The sequence below is a fragment of the Colletes latitarsis genome, chromosome 6 (genome assembly GCF_051014445.1).
Source record: "Colletes latitarsis isolate SP2378_abdomen chromosome 6, iyColLati1, whole genome shotgun sequence".
NCBI classification, from domain to species: domain Eukaryota; kingdom Metazoa; phylum Arthropoda; class Insecta; order Hymenoptera; family Colletidae; genus Colletes; species Colletes latitarsis.
Genome location: NC_135139.1, coordinates 23,024,839 through 23,042,779, shown reverse-complemented (window position 1 = coordinate 23,042,779; position 17,941 = coordinate 23,024,839). Strand labels below are relative to the sequence as shown.

At 45.6% G+C, this 17,941-nt stretch overlaps 2 protein-coding genes across 3 annotated transcripts in view; one reads left to right on the top strand and one right to left on the bottom strand.

Moving 5' to 3' along the window:
• The first annotated feature begins 941 nt into the window (after positions 1 to 941).
• Positions 942 to 3,364, top strand: LOC143342853 (uncharacterized). The gene is made up of 5 exons (XM_076767137.1): positions 942 to 1,199; positions 1,727 to 1,937; positions 2,029 to 2,370; positions 2,922 to 3,142; positions 3,212 to 3,364. Exons 1-5 carry the CDS (start codon positions 942 to 944, stop codon positions 3,362 to 3,364), a joined length of 1,185 nt encoding a protein of 394 aa, XP_076623252.1.
• Positions 3,365 to 3,740: 376 nt separating this feature from the next.
• LOC143342333 (frequenin-2) overlaps positions 3,741 to 17,941 on the bottom strand; it is a 49,553-nt gene continuing 35,352 nt past the window's right edge. For both annotated transcript variants that reach the window (XM_076766100.1, XM_076766101.1), the window contains exon 8: positions 3,741 to 16,841. In XM_076766100.1, coding sequence (XP_076622215.1) covers positions 16,674 to 16,841 — 168 coding nt within the window. In that variant the 3' untranslated portion in view covers positions 3,741 to 16,673. The remainder of the gene's footprint in view (positions 16,842 to 17,941) is intronic.

Genomic DNA, 17,941 nt, shown 5'->3' with positions numbered 1-17,941 from the left:
CTGTTTTCTCCCGGGCAAACAGAGTGAATCGGATTTTCCAAAGATCCATCTCGAGGAGGATCACGCCGCGCGGATTACGCTAACTCGGCTACCGCCGACGCTGCTAACTATTGCGCAACGATGTATCGAGGCAATAATCGCGCACGAGACACGGCGAAATTTGAACGGTAGAAAGTTGAGAGGTTTGCGCTCGTGTAATTACGAGTAGCTCCTCTGGTGCAACCCGTTCGCAAACACGTCGAAACGACAACCACGCGCCTACTTTTTGTCCGCGATACCTGGTCGCTGAACTTGACAAATCCGAAAACTCGGAAACATCGCATGGAAGTGCAACTCGACGGGAAGAAAAAGTAGATAGTCGGACGCGATGGCTTCCGAGTGTTGCAATTAAGGTTACGGTCGATCGCTATAACGAGCCATGTTTTCGGTTCAATAATCGCGAGCAATCGAATCGAAAGTAATATCGCGAAAATTTATTTGTCGTTGCATTTGCCATCGTTCTCAAAGTAATCGTCGAATCGTACGTTCTTAAATATTAAATTAAAGCGTCAAGCAGGGTAGAAGAATCAAAGGAATATTTTTCGGACTACCCTAATTATACGCATCGCGATAATATCCGTTGCTAGTTTCGCATCGTTGCAACTATTTTTCCCGGAGCTTGTCCAGTCGATTTTCGGTTGGAGGAGGTCGAGCGTCCGATGTTTCTGGTAATCGAACGAGGAAAAAAGACAAAACTACTAAGGATTGACCGCGACGAAAATAAGAGCGAATCGCGTCGAGCTGTTTTGTCGAAACAAAAGTGCTCGCACTTCTGCCAAGACGGTCTGCGGTTCTAAACGATCTTACGATCTTAAGCCTCGGTTTTCACCGTATTTCTCGAGTCGAGAGAAGCCAAGCGCTATACATCACGGCGTATCGGGTTCCGATAGGATCAGCCGAGAATGCCGCGCAATTTGTCGGAAACCGACAGGAAGAAGAATCAATTCGATAAGGAGGAAAGGGTTCATTTATTGTCCATAATGAAGCAGTATGCTCCGTTGTTGGACAAGAGCGCCTCCACGCTAGCGCGTAAGAAGATTTGGACGGTCATCGAGAACGAATTCAAGAGGGCGGGATTCACGCGAAAAACATCGGCACAGCTCAAGAAATATTGGCAGAACTACAAATACCACTGCAAAAAAGCCAAAGCACTGGGCAAGGTACTCTTCTATTCCCTAACTGATCGATACCTTATTCGAGATTATCGTTCCGAAAGATTCAATTTCGCGGTACGGTTTTAACCCTTTCTGGCTTGACAAACTCGTTAATTCTGTAACGCATAATTACATGTTTGCACTCGCAATGTACCAAAGCGATTAATTTGTAAAGTTAGCAATTCCGTGGCCCGTAATAAATCTTTTCCGCGAAATTCCGGTTTCGATGGGGTTAATATCGATACCGTTTCACGTTTTCGACGTTTCGGACACTTTGCATCGGACCATCGGACAGCGGATACTGTCCAGTGCACTCGCAGAATGTTCTTTCGGGATTGGAACGATTGTCCGTAGTTTTCAATTTAATTCGGATCCGAAATCTCCGAACAGCGAGCAATGCACCACGGCCCGAAACGTCAAACGACCGACTGAAATTAGTTTCAAGTTCTACACGTGTTGTACGTATATCTATGCACGTACCGTGTCCGTCTTTCGCCTTTGTCGGTTCGTGCTTAAACAGCGAAATATCCTAGGAAACGAGAAATTGCGCGAAGTCGGAAAAAGACGAATCCTCGGAATGGAATCGGTATCAAGTATTTGTCGAAAATCGGTCCGCGAACAAATATTTGGAAATACCGGACGTTCTTCGGCCGCTGATGGACGAACCAAGATCTTCGCCCATCGAAACGTTCAACAACAACGGAGAATCACCCGGAAAATTGAACTCCCTGGACAGTTTCATCGGTATGAACAATTAAGGGGGTAGTTTAACGTGAAACCGTAGCTTTTTGTTCGCTCTTATTGCGCCGGGAGTGTACGAGTATTTAATTTAAAGATCTCTCGCAAATCAAGACGGAGAAAATCGACGTGGAAACCGAGTTGGACGATCACGAGGAACGAGAAACGAATCCATCGGAGGACGTGAATCCCGACGGGGATAGTCTGGACGAAAGGAAGGAGATTTTTCTGAACGAGGATCGCCTCGCTTCGTCGCCAACCGACACGACGGACCATAAAACGAGAAATCGTATCGTAGTGTCAAACGCGAATATTTCCAATAACAGCGTCACAGTGTCGGTTATTTATCCCGAAAACGAGGGGGACTGTTCTGCCAACGCGACGGACAGAACGCACGAGGTACGTTCGCGTACCGTGCCCGTAGCAACGAGAAAGCCAGGTAAAATAAACTTTTGTCACGCGATCGGACAGCACTCGGATTTCAATTCATCGTCGAGCAGACGCGAGCATGGTTCCCCTTCTTTCGTTTCAGCGGACGTTTTACGACACGATCGGAAAGGGAGACGCAATCGCCAAGATTCCACCGACTCGCATAACTCGATGGAGCATAACGACCGTACGGATTTCAACGACAAACGCATCGAACCAAGTAAAGAACCATACGAATTTGTAATTTATTTTCGAACGTAAAACCGGGGCTGGGATACTCCATTCGCCTAATAAAGTAGACCAATTTCACCGTTACCGTTATCGTTATCGCGGCAAGCTGTTTCACGGTATTCGGCGTCGAGGGTAAAAGTAAATAAAATATTTCACGACCGATTCTTGATTTTATGCCGGAATGCTTTCCGAGTGATTGTTTCGGAAGGTCGTTGTTCTCCTTACCGGCAGAAACGTTTCATTCGCTAAAGAAGTTTCCCGTGGAAAGGTTCTTCTCAAATAAACGATACGAACGCGTAACCCGATGACTTTCTTATACGGTGGTTGCAGGCAACGAGGAATACGATTCACTCGAGTGCACCGATTCAACGCTCGGGAAATGCTCCGCGGGAAATCGACCGACCGCCCCCGCGGAGAACCAAGAAAACGATACCGCGCCCGGGTCGAGAAGTTCGGAAACGCGAAACGAGCATTCGACCTCGAAGGGCTACGTTTTCTTAACGGACTATCGCAATCAGCTGAAGCACAGATTGCTTTTGCAGCGGCTCGAAGTACGCGAATGGAAATTTTAATTAAACGGGACCGGAACGCTTTGAGAACCGCGACTATTCGTGTTGCAGACGGAGGAGAAACGCTTGAAAGTAAAAATCGCCGAGATGGCGATACAGGAGGTACAGTTGAGGATAAAAGCCCTGCACGAGGATATGCGACGCACGGAGGAGCTCCATCGTCTGCGTTTGGCACGCGTTGTTACCGGAGACGGCCATTTTTAATACGTTCACCGGCTCAAATTCTTCCCTGCTGAACAGCCCGGAAAAATGTAAAAAATTATCCTACCTGCCTTGGAAGTGCCCCAGATTTGCTCCCAAGCACGAGTCACACGATAAAGCTTGAGAAACTCTGAGTTATGGGACGACCTAACTATCGATTCGTCGAACCAAAATTTCGATTTCTTTTACGTCGCGGGGGCGAACGTAACTCCTTACGTCACGTCGAGGATTAATTTCTTGGGATATTAATCCCGTTTCCCGTCGACGAACGGCTGAACTTTTCTCGTCGATCTTAATTTCGCCCGGATTTTCGAACTTGACGGACGAGGAACGATTAAGCCAGGGACGCAGGGACGGGTGGAAAAGAATAACGTCACCGTTGACCTGTGCTTCAATTTATTTTTATTAATCACCATCATTATCGTGTGTTACGATGTCGTCGTCATTTAGAAAAAACGCATGGGACCATACAAAATAACAATGCGCTTAGATTTTCGTGGTAACCGAGCAACACCTCGAGGTCGCGCGACGATTTTTCATGCTTGCTCGTTTCCGTCGTTGATCGATCGGCAAAACCGTATCATCGACGGACCCGCGATTCGTCAACAATTTACGTACGCCACGTAACAAGACTTTTCATTCGATCTCGCGTTTGCGTTTTCGTTCTTTCTTTACTTCCGGTCGATTACATTTATCCCTCCATTCCCTGCCGCCTCGTAATAAGTGATTTTCTTCGTATTTAGTGATTGTTAATAATTATCACAGAAAGTTCGTAAAACAATGACCTTGACGTTTTTTTTAAATGTACACGTGTTTCTTCGCCAGTATGTTTGTTTTTCTGTACGCGTGTGTATGCCTGTGTGTGCGAGAGTGTAAGTACGTGTTCCATTCTCTTGTCATGTTTGCGTGTGTGTCTTTGATTCGAGAAGCGTCTGGTTCTTCTCCGTTCTGTTTCCTTTCATATATTTTGTTTCTCGTTTAGTCGAGTGAGAAAGTACAAGTACGCGTTTCAGACGGAAAAATTGTTTTGTCACGTTGCTGTAAATAGAGTAACAGTAGATTAGCGTTTTTTTTTTTAGTATTACGTATAACTAGGCGGTAATAGCAGCGATACAAATAGCGATACAAGTAGAACGGTACGCATTAGAGTAGCCTCTTTAAAGTTGCAGCGTTTAAAAATATTTAGTTACGCTATAGTAGAATAGTTCCTTTTAACTTTATGCGTAAAGAGGTTTCTTCTTTTAAAATTGTCGGTGCGTTGAACGAGTGAGAGGAAAAGGGAGAGATTCGAGAAGGAGATGCTGACAGGTGGAAGATCTATCGAAGAACATTGATATTCACCTTTCCGTGGCTTCGCTAATATGCTCCTGGACAAAAACTGTACCACCCTAACGTTTGTACATGTTTTCCAAGTAACTGTGAAGTAAGCAATAACACGAAGTTGTAATTTCTATTATTATCTGCTGCATCTTCATTTCCTCTGTCAAATTTTCAATGTATTTTCCCCCAAAAATTAAAAACGTGTAATAATTATCCGACGCGTGCTATTATTTTGTCCAGGAGTGTAATACCAAACGCTTGAAAACGGCGATAAAATAATCAGCCGAATGGAACCGAATAATTTGACAGAATTTTTTAGCGGCCTGTCCTTGCGTCGATCGTCTCGAGTCTCTTTTCGTTTACAGGAGTATCGTTCAGGAGTGAAATAAAGTCCTTGAATGGTAGTTTAACGGATTCGCGGAGGTGAGATTGGAACAGACAGCCTCGATGAAATCGAGGATCGGAAGATTAGAATTTCCGGGGTAGGTGGTGTGTGTTCGACTCGATGACTCGAGAGATTCGCGCGAGAACGCTATTTCGCGAACTGTGTCCCCTTATTGCCTCCATTCACGAACTGCTCTCGCTTTGTACGTTCAAAATTAACTTCCGGACGATCTCGTAAACCGAGCAATTTTCTTAAATTCGAACATTTACTAAGTAACGGTTTTCTGTGCGTTGCAGAAACTAAATGCTTCGAAACGAACGTCGAAACGATCAAAATATGGATACGATCGTCCTAAAAGTAAAGTGACAGAATGCAGAATTTATTAGAAATGAGATTCAACTATAAAGCAATAAAGATCTTTTTACAGGCAATTAGTTTTAATTTATTAACGGAGGAATATCGTGTTTTATTAAAGAAGTGTGACTGTGATTGAATTTCCCTTCTCTCTTCTCGATCTCTCCACGGTTTATTAGGAATCGAATATCTATGAGAGCGAGCCTCCGACGCGGGAAGCTCGCGAAAAATACACCTTGAGAGAATGCAAAAATTCGAAAACACCAGCCCGGGCCGATTAAACGCCCCCCCTCTTTCGCTACCCCCGTTTTATTTTTTTTAGTTTCTCGTGCCACTGGCAATTCGAAGACTGTTGGCTCGACGAAGCTTCGTTACGAGAATTTTACACGAAAAGCATCTAGAACCCTCACTAAGCGGAAATGGATCTCTTACCATTATAATTTCCCTTGAAAATGTAAAAATTACTTAAGACAATGCTTAGTTCCTGTGACTCGCTTACGTACGAATAAGTAAATTTAACTGGATTCGCCCCGATTAATTGTCTCGTGCCGTCGCTTGAGCGACATCCGGTGATCGGATCGCGATTTATCGGCGAAACGTTCGAGCAAATCGGCAACCCTTAACCTTGAAACGATCTCTCGGACTTCTCGATCGCTTCTCACGGTTAAACAACGTTCTATAGGGTATGGAAAGTTTTTTTAAAAAATGCGAAACTCACCGGTAAGAAATACGAGCCGATTTATGGGAACGATCGACGCTGACGTGGCCTCTGAAATTTCGAAGCTCGTTTCGTTCGTTCTCGGTCGTTACTCAACTCGGTACGTTCGGAATTTTCGTCGCCCCGATCTCCCTTCCATCGTGCACAAGTGCGCCCCGTACAATTTCCCCCATTTTCTTTCTCCCGGAATCAAATGGCGAAGTTCTGTTCGCTGTACGGCGTCGGCGTCGGGATTGTATTTTTATGCCGATGCTAGAGAAAGTCGATAAGCGATCTAGAACGCTCGCTCGTATTTTTCCACGAGTGTTAAAAGCGCGGACAGACTGGGAAATAAACGACGACGATCGGTTCGACAACAACGAGAAGATCGGTAAAGGATGAAATTTAATAAAGCCCCAAGTACGAGCTGGGAGGTTAAGAATCGCCATTAGGGAACGCTTCGCGGCGTTGGCCAAGGCGAACGACGACGATCTTCCGGCAACAAAGAAGTCGTTTCTGTCCATCGGAGCAAATAGAAAAATATAAGGGCTTCTTTGTTTTGTTTCGTTTTTTTTTCTTCTTTTCTTTTGAGCGTGATTTCCAACGTGGCAGTCCAGCGAACAAAAAATTGCTTGAGCAGGGTCGAGTCGACTGCCACCATATCGGGCCTCTTCTTGCGTATGCCAGAGTTTACGGAAACGTAATTTCACTTTTTAGCCGGAAGCTTGCTCGTTCCGTGCGCGCGCGCGTGTGTGTGGTTTCGTCTCGAAAGTTTCTGCCCGGGTTGCGAGTCGATTAAGTAACGCGAAAGGTCGTTAAAATACTGTTCCAGCGATTCGATGGCCCGTTTCGAAAGATCGTCTAAGCGTCACGTTCGACTCGGCCAACCATCGGCATTTATATTATAACGCAGCCCCTTGGAATCGGAACGCGAAATCCTCGAACCCTTACAATCGCCCACTGAAAACCGTCGATTTCTTAGAAACCCTTATTAACACACCAACAATGTTCTTCGATTATTGCTACCGTCCGAGTGACTGATTATAGGTCTGGGCCTCCGACTATTAATTTACTTCCCCCGCGTTCGCCCGTCGGGGGCGAAAATAACGCCGCCATTTCGAACGTACAATTTTCCGAGTTTCCACCTCGGCCAGGGTTCAGCGCGCGCGAGGAGAACTTTGTGCTGTTGTCGTTTACGTTCGAGCACCAAAAGCGTACTCGAGAACAGGGATGGGCACGTTCCCAATCGTTTTATACTCGAAATACCGTGTCAGATAACGTTGTTCGTTCGTTCGTGTTGTAGAACGTCAACGCCCAGAGGACTCCGTGAAAACTGTCGAGAGGTGCCAGCTTGTAATAATTAGTAAAGAATTACGGATACAGGAACGCAGAAATTCCATAGTTGCATATAGAACGCAAATTAACGAGGTAGTTCGAGTAATTTTTTTAAATTTTGCCCATTCCTGTTCGAGAAGTTGCCGAGCGTATCACGCATACGGGTACGTCGCCTAATCGCAGACACTGTACCGCGTTTCGATAAAAATGTGCTCCGTTCCCGAGCCGGATATCCTTCCGGGCTCGGTGTTGAAACTTTGATAAAAAGATTCTTATAACAGTCGATTCGCGCCCGCGGGCAACGACTACGTTTAACATTATCTAAACCGTAAGATTACTTACCGTTCGGCGTTACTACGGATCGTAAGATAGATGAAGAAAAATGTCTACGGTCCTAACCTGTCGTATTTAAACGTACGAACGACGACGAAAACCATTGTGTTTCACCGAAACATCGATCTTTCGTTCCAGAATAAACGTTCGGAATCTTTCGATTCGATCAAAGAATCATTCTGTTCGTTAACAGTTAATATTAGCTGTTGAGAAAATGTACGAAACGATTCGTTTGCACGCGCAAATACGTCGCATAGGGTCGGTAAATGTTAAATTGTTAGCGTACGTTCAACGGTGCGGCAACAAGTGACACGTGAATCTGCAAACAGTCAACAGACGCTTTCGGTAGCTCGAAATTCCCGCTATTTCGATCGATTAATCGTAGACACACGATCTCCTTAAACAGAACTGTCCCTTCGCGAGCTGTTAAATGGACGGGGAAGGTGCGATCGATAGTAGACGAGAGAAAGATACGACGAACGATCGTTGTCAGCAGTTAATGCGAAAATCTACCGATTTCCCGAAAGTTCGAGCTGCAATTTCCTCCCTTGACCTTTCGCGGCGCATCGACGTTATCCTTTCGGTCGGAGCGGCGGCACGTAAGCGATTTCAAACGAGGTTTGCCCCGAGTTCTATGTCGACTAGATTCGAACGGTGACCGTATACACCGTGGATGCTCCGTGCCAACGTTCCCGGCCAAATTTCCCATCTAAGTATTTCAATGAAATACCAGGAGACGCGGTGAATCTTAAGTGTTTCCGAACTCGAGACGAACTTGTTCGTTCGCGGTCCCTCGTTAACCCCTTCCCGTGGCATTTAGCTCGACGAAATCCGGGTCCAAACGGTAAGCGTCTAAATTGCTTTGTAACAGAGATTATAAGAATCGTGTACCAATTCTTGTGGCGTACCGATAGGAACTGAAACTCAATCACGATCGTGGTTTGCTGTACGCGAGTCTGGCTCGCGATATTCGTGTTTGGGCCAAAATTTTCATCACGAGTCAGACTCGTTAAAGCACGGGAAGGGGTTAACGTTCGCTATCCAGAGGGTTCGCGACGCGAGCCATATCGAGGGATGTGCTCGTTAATTGCATCGAGCGGCGACGAATAGCTCGAGAGCCGCAGATGTTTAGGGATAATTTTACGGATACTCCGGTCCGGTGTACGCGGTAAGTTACGGCGGCGATCGCGCACGGAATCAAGTTACGAAGCTGCTCGAACGTGCCTCGCCTGTCGACGAGGGGTTTGCAAACCTCACCACCGGGAAGAGAAATATTGTAGCCGGAACGAAGATCTCCGCGAATCGTCGATTTCCCGGCTCAGACACACATTTCCTCGCCGCGACTGTTTACCATCTGCTTACTCGCCCGCTTTATATCGCTCTGGCGGAATTTGCATAAGACCACCGACACGGAAACGGCATTACGTTCGCGTCGACGGCGCCGGAAATCGAGTCTTTCGCCGTTTCGAAAATCACGCACGAGAATTAGAGAGATCGTTAACCCTCCGTGTCTCGGTTTTCTTAGTAAAAATTGATTTTGGAACCGGTCACGCAATTTCTAACGCGACACTAAGTCGAATTAATCGAAGCGAGATAAATCGGAAGCGGGCATAAGTCGTCGATAACGTCGTACCGCAGCGAACGATATTTCTAGTCGCGGTGCTCGTGAATTCTCGCGGAACTTTAGGAAAAAGACGCTGACGAAGGAAAAACAGTGGGAAGTTTGCCAATATCGGGAGATTTTTCGATGGTCGTCGCCTTGGAGAAAACACAGAGGGTTGCACGAGGGTCGCGTGTGCCTATTCGCGCGAGCTTGTTTCCTAAATATTTGACGAACCTAAACAACGAGTAACTCGCATGGATAGCCATCGACCTATCGCAGTTGCCTACCGTTTTCTTTAAATTCCTCTATGCTTCGATATAGTTTGCACAGAATGCTCGCGTCAACCGTTGGCACGGATACAATGTAAACAGTTTATTAGAAAAAGAGCCCCGAGGCTCGCGCATACGAGCGACTTTTTGACACGCGATTGTGCGCGTATCCCTTTTCTTTGCAGTCGAGAAAGGAAAGAAAGGCACGAAATCTGTCTGCACCGAGGCCAACAAAGAAATAAAGCGTTTCCGTCGTATTCGCGTACAGTGAGCGACAGCGAAAATCGCGCGTCACATATCAAAAAATGTCCCCCGAAACAGTTTAGAGTGAATTTGAAAAATATGAAAGATTCTCCGATATGATATCTCGTTTTTCTTTCGTTAACGAAAAATTAAAGTTACGCGTCCGATGGGAAGCTCTCGTGGATAATTCCGCTCGTTTTCATAAATGAAATTCGTCGCGGCGTGAACTTATAGAGTTTACCGTCGGGGAAAATTACGCAAACGTTGGCCCGGGAGCAGTAATCTCGCGAACGAACAGCCCTCCGGAGCAGAAACGAAGCGTAAGTAGCCGGAGAAATTACGCGCGAAATCCCAACCCCCTCGAATCATGCTCAATGTCCTTTCATCCCCGAACTTTTCGAACGACCCTAATCGCGGGGACGAGGACGGAAGCACGGTCGCGCGATTTTCCCAGCGCCCCGTAAGTACGCGGCGACGTAATCCGCGAAAAAGCGCGGACGATCGATGTCTCCGATGTATTCGCGAGATTTCTCGAAACGGGCACTCCGCGGTGCCGCCATAAATCAGGAAAAGTTCCAGCTAGGAAAGTTTTCGACGCCTGAGATGAATACGAGAAGAGACTACGAGTATGTCTGCTTCGCGGAAAACTTTTGCGCGAAGAAACCGTATCGCGTTTTGTACTTGTTATTGTACCGCTGGTAATTTTAATTATACCACTTATATTTGCAAAGCAGACTTATTTTCCGAAACTCGCCGTAGCACAGCAACGAGTTTCTACCCGTGTAATAAACAAATAAATAAATTTCATTCTGCTGGACACGGTGTTTTTCAATTTAACTGACGCGTGCAGGTAAAAATCTGTGAAAATTTCATTTCCGTTTATGAAAACAAACCTATCGAGGGATTTGGCAACGGACAGCACTTACAAAACCGTTTTAAAACTTGTAAATAACAAAAATTGTGAACTGTGTCGAGGAATTCAATTAATGAACGAGTGCTATGATTACTCATCCGCGGGCGAGGAAGGGGAGAAATCAATTTTACAAATTACTATCGATCGTTAGCCATCGAAAAGTAAATAAAAACACGTTGACCGTAAATTTCAATTAAAAATGTTGGCGGGTTTAGAAACAATAATTCAAATGAATATCTGATGATTGGAAAATAATTAGTACGAAAAGGATGGAGTAAATAAAATAGAAATAGAGAAAACTCAGAAGCAGAGAGTTCATGAACAAGATACTAAAGACGAAGAATTTGTCTCTGGCGCGCATTCAGTCGGCCATAACGTCGGAACAGAGTTTGGCGGTCGAATTTACGAGCACGATAAGAATAACGGAGACACGAATTTTTGATACGCGAAACCTGCCGAGGATAGTAAAGCAGAAAGACAGAGATCGTAAATCGTATCGAAATAGTAAAACAAGGGAACCACCGAGGATCGAGAAAGTATGAGTTTAGAGTGGCTTGACGAAATACGATGGAACAGAATAGACAACACGTATATGAGAACAAGCAGATCGAGGCTTTGCGAAAGTCTATCGTTTAAATTGTTTAGATTTCCGATCGTTTTAATGGGCTTCAATTTGTCGATGAATTGAAACGCGCGAGCGGAAGTTCGTAATATTATGCATCGTTTTTCAACGAAAATGTTTCTTTAAAGTAAACGGTATCGAACGAGTATCCGGGCATAAACCTCGATATTAAAATCCATTCCGGCGGCTGGATTCATAACAGAACCGAGCCACAAAAGGCGAATAAAATGAATAGCTCGCGCGACGCGGAGACGACCGGAATATACGACACGTTTCAAAGAAACGTAACGCCAGGTGGAAACGAGAAGGTCAGGGCTGGTCGCGTTTATGCAAATTTCAACTAGAAATAAACTCGATTCCTCGGGAGGAATTCCCACGCGTGCACCTACGCGGTATCGTTGCGTAAAATCGCTTATTAACGGAGAAAACCGCAGAAAAAGAGCAGCGAAAAGGCGGTCGCGAGAAAGTGGCGTAACTTTCATCTTTAAACGGGATCGAAAAAATCGAGTGCCTCTGACATCTTCAGGTCATCGTCGAGCAAATGTTTTTAAATTATTTAAACTCGTTAGACGATACGACGTTACCTCGCGGTCGACCACACAACGCGAAAGTGTTCGTTGAATTTTAAATGAATTTATTTTTATTTCAACAATAGCCTCCTTAACGCCGACGGGGAGACATTTCCGCGCAGCAATTTATAGACGAAAGAAAGAGGAGAATGGAGGAAGCGCGCGAAAGGATTTATAGCGACGGTGTCCTGTTTGCCGAGAAAACGTAACGACTCTTAGCCCAGTTAGAAATTAAGTCGACGAAAAAACCCGAGGCATATTTAATTCTTCGAGAGGGAGAGAGAACAGACAACCGTATCAAAGGCGGAACAAGGGTCTGACATTGACAAAGGGAACGGGTACATTAATTTCAAAGTCGGAATTCGGAAAAAAATGCTACAATAACGTCGAGGTGTCTGTTCCGGTCGACGCGACAGAAATTCCTTCGAGTATTTCTGGGGGACGGAAGTACGCAAGATTAATTGCCGCTCCTGAAGCCTGGCTCTACACCAGAGGTACCTATAATGTCGTTTAATTAACCCTTCCATGGTGAGTGCGTTTCATCGTCGTGCTCCGCGAACAACAAACGAAATTCTTCAGAAATGAAACTCTACTCGATGTAAAACACGTCTCGAAGCTCGAATTTTCCGATCGTATTTCAGAGATGGGCAATATATTAGCGCCCGGACGTATAAACGATAAATAGTTTCGATTAATATTACGATCCGAATTGTATAATAGAATTGCGTTTTACGTTGGAGGAATAAAAGCTTAACAGCTTTACCGTTTAATCAAACGAACGTTGCTCACAAATCACTGCACAGAGTATCTATTAGTCTGTTACTCGAGTAAAAGTCTGCCCACCTCTGTTCTACTTCTTTAGAAAGCATCGGACGTTTTGGAAGTTACTCGCAGCGCGCGAGCTATTGATCTCGAACGGATTTGTCCGCTCTGTGCTCCATTTTCTGTTTACCGGAGTTTACTAAAATTACTGCATTACTATCCAGTATTTTGGTGCTTTGACATTACGATGGCTGTTGGGGCGAAGTTATAGGCTTTAGTAATAGTTTTAACAAACGAATATTGCAAACACACGGTAACTCTACGAAGGAAGTATTTCGAGTATTACATTTGAGGGATGCGAATGAAAATGTATTTAACGCGGGAACGACGTCCGCAAATAACCTACTTTGAAGAAGAGGAGGAGGCGCGGAAACGCGCGGGACTGTAACGTGTGTCGACGACGGACGCGCGAATATTTGCTTTAATTTTCAATTAACAACCTGGATAAATTGTTCCATTCGAACGACATCCGCCACGCGCTTTAATTTGACACTGAATAATTGCTTTAAAGTGTTTTCGCCGTGGTTAGTTTTCAAATTGCAGACGCAACGATCGCTAAAAAGAGTAGCGCGCTCCCCGGTCCGGCGATCGATCTCGTTTATTTATTCGTGAACGCCGAGTTTGTCGTAGAATTTTCCTTCCTCTTACCGGAAAAGAATCTAGGTTAGAGAGTCTTCTACTTCGTACCACCGAGAAAGCTATTTCGCTTCGAGTGGATCCCTCGCATTTGACAGCAGCCTTTTCAAATTCTGCATATATATTTGTACATGTTTCAAAGAAACGGTATATTTTATCGAGTGTGCATCGGTGGGATTTCTCTATCGATTCGATTTGGGGGAACAAAAATATTTCGAACACCCAAAGCTCGAAGAAAACTGGATTCTAGAGTACCAGAGTGAAGGATTACAGAAATCGTTGCTCGTTTCCGGACCGACCCATAAGCGGTCGAAAGTAGTCGCGAGCTTTCCGGCAGATTCGAATCGGTGACAAAGATACCGGAAGCCTCGAAATTCCGATCAGTTTCCTGCGTGACGGACCACAATACCGTTACCCCGTTGCATTTCCTGCCATTTTATGATCGTTCGAGCGAACGGCGGTCGCTGAATGGGGGTGGATGTCGGAGGGAAGGGGTTGGGTGGCAGAAAATAGGGGTGAGATGTGCTCTAAAATTCCGAACGTTCGTGAACCTACGAGTTTTTCAATGCGCGCCCCTTCAGGGTCTTAAAAAACCACCGACTCCGGTTTCGTTTTCATCTGTTTCACTATGGCCGATGTCGCCCCCGCGTATACGTCCTTTCACGATCGGCACATCTTGCGAAGAAACCCGCAACTCCGCATATTTCAGAGATAAACGGAACCGCCGACATCGCGCGGGAATTACTTTTTCCCTTCTTCCATTCCCGAGAGACCATCTACGCCTCTACTTGTTGAATTTCGTACTGATTCTACCGGAACGAAACTTTCGTCGAACTTCTGCTGGATTTCTATTATCTCAATTTTTACGTCGATTATTGAAACGTCGTTTATCCAAATTTCAAAATAGCAATTTGCTGCGAACGACCCGAGTAGATTAAAAGATCGGGAAAATGAATACGTTGGAACGGTTTCGTGACCGCGACTCATAATATGGCGCTTCGAGATAAGAAATCCTGTTTCTTGCGCACCGGGGGGTGAATCCATTAAGGCTTAGTTTAAATTGAACGGTCGAATCTTGATCGACGTTTCTGTGAAATGAAATTTTCTTCTCGCTTAATATTCGAGACTCGTTAACGAGCAATTTCGTAAACGCGAAGAATGTACGAAACAGAAATGGAATACCGTTGGCTGAAAAATAAAATCGGGGCAAAGTCTGTTTCGTTTCTCGCTGTATCGAGAACAGCACCCCACCCTTGAATTCTTAACGAAGGTTCGTCTGGTAACCGGAATTTCTTTAAACCATAATTCTATCGAGTGCATTTTTAGAAGGACAGCCAGCCAGGAGACCTCGGTAAATACGTAATATCTCCGTGGAAGACGGTATCCCGGTGGTAGTTTTCCCGTTAAAAGATGTATCCTTGCGCGCCGGCTCGCAACACGCTACCACGAATAATACACGTTCGCGTTTCGTTCCTCCTTCGACGAGAAAGTTACGAGATTCCTAGCGATCCTTTCCTTTTTTTTCCTTTTCCTGTCGCATACGTAATTCGAATCTCGCGAAACTTTCATCGCGCAAATGGAAACGAAATTTCCTCCCACGGCGAGGAAGGCATGGCAAATATGAGAATTTAAAGAAGAAAGGGGATGCGAAAAAGGAGAAAGAAATTGTCTTTCACGGTGCAACGGCGAGAAAAGCCGTAGTATTAGAGCGTGGCGGGTGAAAGGTCGTGAAATTTAGCCCTCTTTCGTTCCCTCTTTTACCCTCCGTCGCATATTTCAATACTTTTGCCGTGGAAAAGGATACCCGGGCAGCTCCGCCCACGTTCGCCAGCTTCTTCCGTGGATTTTGTTTTCCACAGATCCGCGTATTCGACCGGCCACGACCCGCGAAAGGGCGAAACGCTCGCTTTAATCACTTCCTGCCCTCTTTCAGCTCCGTTCTTCTGTCTCCAACCCTTTCAGCGCTAGCTCCATTTCGATCGCGATATCGCGCCAGCCTCCTAGCAACTCGAACTCCGTGGAAATCTTTCGGTAAATGGCAATGAGAAAGCCATTGACACCGAACTCCGTTGTACAATGCGCAAAATTGATATATTTAATCGCCACCAAAATAAGATTTAAAGACTATAGAACGCTTTTACCAATAGTTGAAACTTAAAGCCCTCTCTGTATCTCCGATAGTTTTAAACACAGAACCAGGGGGTTGGTGAAACTTCAGAGGGTAGTTCCGCCCCTGAGATTCGAATCGCCGCCCCGAAAGACACTAATCCCCCATTTTTAACCGTTCTACAAACCCCTGCGAAGTTTCACCAACGTCGTGGAAGTTCTCGTACGATCGACGATCGACGAGGTCCTGAACCCATAAAAATGCAAATCGAGCGTAACTTCCGTGTCGCGATAAAAGCGTTAACCCGCGCGCACGAAACAACCCGGTCGAAACAATTATTCGCCGCCTTGGAAATTACCAGAATGGCTACGAGGTACGCACGCGAGCGCGAAACTTTTCACCAAACACGATACAGAGAGATCGACGATAAGTTCCCCGTTAAGGTTTCACGCAGAACCGCCGCGGGGAATCGATAAGCAGATAATATATAATACACCCCTATTGTTATTTTAACATCAATCCGGTTTCCGTGCTTCGTGGAAACGCACGGATCGAAGAGAACCTTGGGACATCCCGTTTCGCGCATCGAAATTTAATAAAAACGGGATCGATGCAGTTCCATTTTTACCGGTGGACTCCTTCGGGAGTTCCTGGAAACTTTGATCCTTCGAAAGGACACAATTTCGGAATTTCGTTCGTCGTTCGTAGAAAAATAGTCGACGGTTCGGTCGAGTACGAAGAGCTAAGGAAACTAACGACTACTCGACATCCACTACGCGAGACTTCTACGATTTCTAGGGGATACCGTCGCGACGAACGGGAAGAAAATCGTTTCTGCAATGGGAAGGAGAAAGAGAATACGTCGAAAATAGTCGCGCGGTGTCGGTTCGAGGCGCGTGTACCTACGTATGCGTGTACGCCGGCTGCACGATCCATTTACGGGCGAGCTGCGTCTCATTGATCGCTCGTTTCTCTTATCCTGATCGTTTCGACGATCGATATCTCACTATCCGTTTCGACGATTGGACGATTCGTGGCGACGATCGAATCGTACGACTTTCAACGATCGGAGAGAGTCGTCCGAGCCCCGACGGAGATTCAGCATTACTCGCCGCCCAGTGATAACGCCTGCACGATCCTCGGGTCGGCCTTGCTACCCTCCCGAAACTCCTCGAGGGTCAGCTTGTCGTCGTGGTTTTTGTCCATGTGATCGAAGATCATGTCCACCCTTTTCTGCGGCGTGTTTTCGTCTTCCGCCAGCGGCGTCTGACCCTGCAACATCGCGTACCCGATCCGTTAGACAATTTTTTACTGGCCTGTCCGTGGTTCGCCACAACCACTTCCCCGTTATCGACCATAGGTCACGATATTCAAAGCATACTGGAGACCACTCAAAGAAAAATCACGCTTCTTACCCCTCAACGTTCACAAAAATGATCAGATTGCTTCGTTTCTAATAAAGTGGAGACCAAAACGTAGAATGCAAGGGAAAACGATTATTTTCAACCCTTAAATTCGAACAGACTTTCCAAATATGGGCGTTGTATCAATCGTATTTGATACTCGTTGAATGATAGTTAGAGTACGTGACCTGGAAGAATATTAATCCCTTTCTTTGCATCGAAAGACGTTAAGAAATCAAAGCGTTTCGGCTCTGGGAGCATTCCGGAGAGTTTCGCTGTCTGTTAAAACGTCAAAGAGATTCGTACTGTCCCTGAACTATTGATTTCGGTTTCACGGCGGAAGGCAAATATCGCTTCGAGCAAAGGAATAATTTCACCGAATCCTCCGATCCTCCTAATCCTCGTTAGCTCGTAGAAATGCGAATAAGGTGAATCGATTCGTCGCTACCTCTGACTTCGAGCAATGCAAATATCTATAGTGAGATTAAAAAATAAAAAATTCCCTAAGATCAAAGTAAAGATTCTCGCGAAAGAATAATCGGAATTTTTCTAATCGGTACGCGGACGGCGAAAATACGAGGATCGCGATAAAAATGCTAAACCAGAACGGGAGGAAAAGATAGAGCCTCGACGACAGTTACTGGAAGCTTTCGTGCAAGTAACGTTTGCAAAATAGGGTCGAACGAAGTCGCTAATTCCGACAGCTTTCCCTTCTGTCGCGTTATCCCGAGAACTTACCGTTCATCGGCGATTTAACGCGCCTGAAATGCATCGCTGACTATCGCCGCCATTTTGGTCCTTGGTATTCAACGTACGCGAGCACGAAAGCGCGCGTATCGCGATCGGTTGCTTCGAAAAAAGAGCGAAACTAAAAAGCTAGACACATCTGGCGATAATAAAAATAAGTCTTAATATTTTCCTTTCGTATTTCATAACCTGGTTGCGGTTGAATTAAACATTTTCGCGGCA